General features: G+C 38.8%; 1 protein-coding gene across 2 annotated transcripts in view; it reads right to left on the reverse strand.

Moving 5' to 3' along the window:
• IFI16 (interferon gamma inducible protein 16) overlaps positions 1-6,821 on the reverse strand; it is a 37,190-nt gene that overhangs the window by 15,819 nt on the left and 14,550 nt on the right. For both annotated transcript variants that reach the window (XM_017503683.2, XM_017503684.2), the window contains one exon: positions 2,492-2,659. In XM_017503683.2, the coding sequence (XP_017359172.1) occupies positions 2,492-2,659 (168 nt within the window). The remainder of the gene's footprint in view (positions 1-2,491; positions 2,660-6,821) is intronic.

Here is a 6,821-nt window from a genome sequence, read left to right on the forward strand (position 1 = left end):
GCGGTGAGCCGAGATCGCGCCATTGCACTCCAGCCTGGGTAACAAGAGCGAAACTCCGTCTCAAAAAAAAAAAAAGAAAGCAAGCTTCCAGGGTGTGTACGTGGTGGCTGGGGGTATCTGCCGCTGGGTCAGAATGCAGCTTGGGACTTGAGCGAAAAACAACTATAAAAAATAGTGATTTAATACTTTCATTTTTCCTCCAAGTTTCCTGCCCTTTCACCACAGACACAGGCTTCTGAACCCTCAGTGCAGGTGACTACAAGGATCATATCACTGCTGAGCAAAAGGTAATCTGGAATAAGAATTGATGCACATAGCATGAACTGACTCTCTTTCCCCTCTTGTATTCAGTTCCTCTGGGGTAGATGCTACCTACCACCTGGGCTTATGGTATAGAAAGGGAAATCACCCCCACACTCCAATTGTTCAAATGCTATTAGAAAAAGTAAAGGGAGCTATGAAAGCTCATAAATGGAGGGCCAGAAAGAACCAACAATCGGAGGATCTCATCTAATCCGAAATGTGGGTACCAATGAGCACTTCCCTAGGAATGGATTTAGGCTATCACCTGTGGAAAGCTGGGTTAGAGAAGAGCCTGGAAAAGTGATCCCAGCAAAGGGAGCAATCTCTATGCTAAAGCTTCTGATTTGGGAAAGAGCATGGACGGATTAAAATAAAACCTGGAGTGTAGTCATGAACGAAGTGAAAGGAGGAAAGGTAACTGGAATATAGATGATAAACACATTCTTGTATTCATCTGGCTTCATCTGGCTACTTCCCCCCGATCTCTCTCCACACCTGGACCAACAGAAGACAGTAATCCTCTTGAGTCAGGAAGGATTTCATGAACGTCTATCTTGTAAATATCAAAAGCCACAGAATCTAGCAGATTGTCAATGAATATACTTAATTACCGGTGAGAAATTTAATCACATACATTTTATTTGATTAAATTACTCTTTTTCTTTCTCGGAGCTCTTCAGGCTCCAGGAAACCCAGCTCTATGTTGCTTTAGATACTTTGATCATCACTTTGCCAGAAAGATTCTTTAAAATCCATAATTCTAGATACAGAATTCTGCTGTTTTGTAGTCTGCATCAGCCAGCTAGAATGCTTCAAGGGTCTCAAATATATTTAGAAATATTCAAGAATTTACCTTGGCATTACCAAGTAAGTGATTTTTTAAAATACCCTGTACCAAGGGCAATGAAGTATAACTTCCTTTATTTTCACTATATTTTACCTTTTTTGTTATTTATTAATATTAGTTTAATTTCCACAGCTATACCACTTCTGGCATTCATTTATTTAATACAGAAAATGTACTCTGTTAGAGATGCAAATGAAAAGATTCTACTTCTGGAGAGTGTTTTACTTATTAGAACACATTCTGATCACCCATGGTCACCACATTTTTTATCAGAAGGTTTGCAAAGCATGGGGTATGCAACCTTTATACAAGCAATAAATAAATTACTAATGCGGCATATGTAAACTTCTAATCTAAAGCCACATATCAACATTAATTTTTCAAGTTTTAGGTTTCAATAAGACTGGATATAAACCATGACTCTAGTGTTCTTTGAATGTTTGAGGAAGATTTTTAACCTTGGTGTACCTCTATTTTCTTCTATGTGAATTGGGGCAGAAAGTAGCATCCTCCTGATAGTTATGAAGAAAGAATGAGATATTGTTTATCAGGAACAACATATAAGAACAACACCTAGTTAAGTGCTGAAAAAGTAGAAATATAATTATTATTGTTCCATGCTGTAGACTGTTTTTTTTTCAGGTTTGCTCTCATCCACAGATATAACTTGAGCTATGCTGACCCTGTAAAGGAAAATCTCAGATCAAGGAAGTATGAGGAACATCTTATAAAATAAATCTCTCTGTTTACTTTGGTGAAATTAGTAATTTAATCTTATTGACAGGAGACCTTGTGAAAGCAAAGAATGGGAGACACATCGGTTCCAGTATCTTGTATCAGTGAGAACTTTCCAGAGGAAAAAATTTAAGTTGGAACATAAAACTTGAGATTCCTACCAATGATGAGATTGGAGAAATAGATAACCATCAAGAAAATAGCGTGTGTCAAAACATGTAATGTGGGTAGAAACTTGGAACTATGGAAATAAAATCAGAAATATTACAAGTAAGCAAAGGGGAAATGGGTAAAAGAAACTGGAATATATAGCATGTGAACACATTTTTGTCTTCATCTCTGCTTACCTGACCACTCTCCCTTACCCTCTCTACAACTGGAGCAATACAAGATAGTAATCCTCTTGAGGTCAGCAATCACTATATAAATGAATGCCTTTTAGATAGTAAAGATTATAACGTCGTGCTATCTCACTGTATGAACTGAATAAATGATTCAGTGCCATAATTTCATACCGAGATTATACACAGAGATTACAGCAACAGTCTAATAATCCCTGTAAATTATGGTTGGGAGACGGGAGGCATGGGACCCAGGAAATTGTACCTTGATGATGGAACTTCTGGATGCGGTTATTGGTGGCATCTGAGGAGTCTGAGGATGGCTCTCAGGGAGGGTTATGCTGGCCTCTGAAGTATTTAGAAGCTGACTCTGCTCCGGAGGTAGTTTCATGCTCTTGGGGTTATAATTTCTCGGGTTCGTTTTTTTCTTTACCTGAAAGTATTCATTTTCTGTTTAATGGCTTTCAATATTAGAGGAAGCACAACATCTTTTCATTTGTGAGAATACCATCCTTTATTAGATTCTAATAGGTCTCATTACTTCCAAACATGGTCTCTCTAATGTATCCCTTCAGGCAATTATCAGAATATTTTTTTTTTCCTAAAATGTGAAATGATCAAGCATTCTTCTTCCTAAAATCTTTCAATATTAACGTACTGATGCTTTTACATTGGAGACTCCATTTCGATCTTTATGACAAAAGCCAGCTTGCTGGAGGGCTGCTTTTTACCTGTCTTGCATCATTTCCCTATACCTTTCTACATATACCATTGTTATATATAACTCACTATGCTGTTTCACACTTTTAACATTTGCATGTAACATTTTCTCTGCCTAGAAATCTTTCCCATGTTTGTCTTTATCTTGCTGAGAGCAATAGTACCTATTGCATATTGATTTCCCATAATATACAAGGCAATGGGATAAGAAATGTATATCCATTATCTCATTTAATTTTTAAACCAATCTTATGAGAAACATTTAAGGCATTTTCCTAATATCCGGAAACGAATGTGCCAGATGTGGACCAAATCTATCCTACTCCAAAGCCCTTGCTTTTGAACACTATGTTAGATTGGTTCCCTACCCTCCTAATTTCTTCAAATATTTTATTTTTTTAGCATGAGTTCTATAACCTTTTGAAGGCTTAATTCTCTTAATATATCTTAATATGTTTCTCTATTTAAACGTGAGTAGAACATTCAAAATGGCACCTTTGAAAGAAGTGGGTTGCTGCTGCAGGCTCCAGGAGACAGCAGAAAAACTGAGTGCCCGAAGTGTGAAAGTCTACACAGCAACTGAACTGAGTACGAGGCAGCCCAGCAGTACCTCTGCAGGCAGACAAGGGACAAACTGCCTCCTCAAGGGGCTCCCTGCCCTGTATAACCAAAAAAAACGCCTCACACAGGAGAGCTCAGGCTGACACCTCGTGGGTAACCTTCTGAGACAAAGCAACCAAAGGAAAGATCAGGCAACAATCCTCACTGCTCTGCAGCTGCCCTGGGTGATTCCCAGGCAAACAAGGTCTGGAGTGGACCTCCAACAGTCCTACGGCAGAGAGGCCTGACTGTTAGAAGGAAAACAAACAAATAAAAACAGAAAGAAATAGCCTCAACATCAACAGAAACGACACCCACTCAGAGACTCCATCTGAAATCACCAACTTCAAAAGCAGATAAATCCACAAAGATGGGAAGAAAACAGCACAAAAAAGGATAAAATCATCAAAGAACAGAACACCTCTCCTCCTCCAAGGTATCACAACTCCTCACCAGCAAGAAAACAAAACAGGATGGAGAATGACTTTGACAAATTGACAGAAGCAGGCTTAAGAAGGTGAGTAATAACAAACTTCTCTGAGCTAAAGGAACATGTTCTAACCCAATGCAAATAACCTAAAAACCTTTAAAAATGGTTACACAAAATGCTAACTAGAATAACCAGCTTAGAGAAGAACATAAACGACTTGATGGAGTTGAAAAACACAGCACGAGAACTTCATGAAGCATACACAAGTTTCAATAGCCGAATGGATATCAGAGATTGAAGATCAACTCAATGAAATAAAATGAGGAGGCAAGATTAGAGAAAAAAGAGTGAAAAGAAATGAACAAAGCCTCCAAGAAATATGGGATTATGTGAAAAGACCTAACCTACGCTTGATTGGTGTACCTAAACATGATGAGGAGAATGAATCCAAGCTGGAAAACACTCTGCAGGAGATTAACCAGGAGAGCTTCCCCAACCTAACAAGGCAGACCAACATTCAAATACAGGAAACACAGGGAACACCATATATTCCTCAAGAAAAGCAACCCCAAGGCATATAATCTTCAGATTCACCAGGGCTGAAATGAAGGAAAAAATCCTAAGGGCAGCTAGAGAGAAAGGACGGGTCACCCACAAAGGGAAGCCCATCAGACTCACAACAGATCTCTCCACAGAAACCCTACAAGCCAGAAGAGTGTGGGGGCCAATATTCAACATCCTTAAAGAAAAGAACTTTCAACCCAGAATTTCACATCCGGCCAAACTAAGCTTCATAAGTAAAGGAGAAATAAAATCTTTTACAGACAAGCAATTGCTGAGGGATTTTGTCGCCACCAGAACTGCCTTACAAGAATTCCTGAAGGAAGCACTAAACATGTAAAGGAACAGCTAGTACCAGCCACTGCAAAAACATACCAAATGGTAAAGACCAAGGACGCAATGAAGAAACTGCGTCAACTCATGGGCAAAACAACCAGCCAGTAACAAAATGGCAGGATCAAATTCACACATAACAATATTAACGTTAAATGTTAATGGCCTAAATGCCCCAATCAAAAGACACAGATTGGCAAACTTTTTAGTCAAGACCCATCGGTGTGCTATATCCAAGAGACCCATCTCATAAGCAAAGATATACACACACTCAAAAGAAAGGGATGGAAGAAGATTTACCAAGCAAAGGGACAGCAAAAAAAAGCAGGAATTGCAATCCTAGTCTCTGATAAAATGGTCTTTAAACCAACAAAGATCAAAAGAGATAAAGAAGGGCATTACATAATGGTAAAAGGATCAATGCAACAAGAAGAGCTAACTAGCCTAAATATATATGCACCCAATACAGGAGCACCCAGATACATAAAACATGTTCTTAACAACCTACTAAGAGACTTAGACTCCCACACATTAATAGTGGGAGACTTTAACACTCCACTGTCAATATTAAACAGATCAAGGAGACAGAAAATCAACAAGGATATCCAGGACTTGAACGCAGATCAGGACCAAGCAGACCTAATAGACATCTACAGAACTCTCTACTCCAAATCCACAGAATGTACATTCTTCTCAGCACCACATCGCACTTACCCTAAAATCTATCACATAATTGGAAGTAAATCACTCCTCAGCAAATGCAAAAGAACAGAAATCATAACAGTCTCTCAGACCACAGTGCAATCAAATTAGAAATCAGGATTAAGAAACTCACTCAAAACCGCACAACTACATGGAAACTGAACAACTGGCTCCTGAATGACAAATGGATAAACAATGAAAAGAAGACAGAAATAAAGATGTTCTTTGAAACCAATGAGAACAAAGACACAACGTACCAGAATCTCCGGGACACATTTAAAGCAGTGTCTAGAGGGAAATTTATAACAATAAATGCCCACATGAGAAGTGAGGAAAGATCTAAAATCAACACCTTATCATCAAAATTGAAAGAGCTCAAGGAGCAAGATCAAATAACTCAAAAGCTAGCAGAAGACAAGAAATAACTAAGATCAGAGCAGAACTGAAAGAGATAAGGGCACAAAAAAACCCTTCAAAAAAAATCAATAAATCTAGAAGCTAGTTTATTGAAAAGATCAACAAAATAGACATACCCCTAGCCAGACTAATAAAAAAGAAAAGAGGGAAGAATCGAATAGATGTGATAAAAAACGATAAAGAGGATATCACCACCAATTCCACAGAAATATAAACTACCATCAAGAGATTACTACAAACAACTCTATACACATAGATCAGTAAATCTGGAAGAAATGGATAAATTCCTGGATACTTGTGTCCTCCCAAGTCTAAATCAGGAAGTAGTTGAAACCCTGAATAGACCAATAACAAGGTCTGAAGTTGAGGCAGCAATTAATAGCCTACCAACCAAAAAAAGTCCAGGTCCAGACGGGTTCCCAGACAAATTCTACCCGATATCCAAGAGGAGCTGGTACCACTCCTCCTGAAACTATTCCAAACAATACAAAAAAAGGGTGTCCTCCCTCTCATTTTCTGAGACCAACATCATCCTGATACCAAAACCTGGCAGAAACACAGTTAAAAAAGAAAACTTCAGGCCAGTATCCATAATGAACATTGATCCAAAACTCTTCAATAAAATACTGGCAAACTGAATGCACAGCACATCAAAAAGCTTATCCATGACGATCAAGTAGGTTTCATACTGGGGATGCAAGGCTTATTCAACATAAGCCAATCTATAAACATAATCCATCATGGCCGGGCGCGGTGGCTCACGCCTGTAATCCCAGCACTTTGGGAGGCCGAGGCGGGTGGATCACGAGGTCAAGAGATCGAGACCATCCTG

The sequence above is a fragment of the Cebus imitator genome, unplaced genomic scaffold (genome assembly GCF_001604975.1).
Source record: "Cebus imitator isolate Cc_AM_T3 unplaced genomic scaffold, Cebus_imitator-1.0 Scaffold313, whole genome shotgun sequence".
Lineage (NCBI taxonomy): Eukaryota > Metazoa > Chordata > Mammalia > Primates > Cebidae > Cebus > Cebus imitator.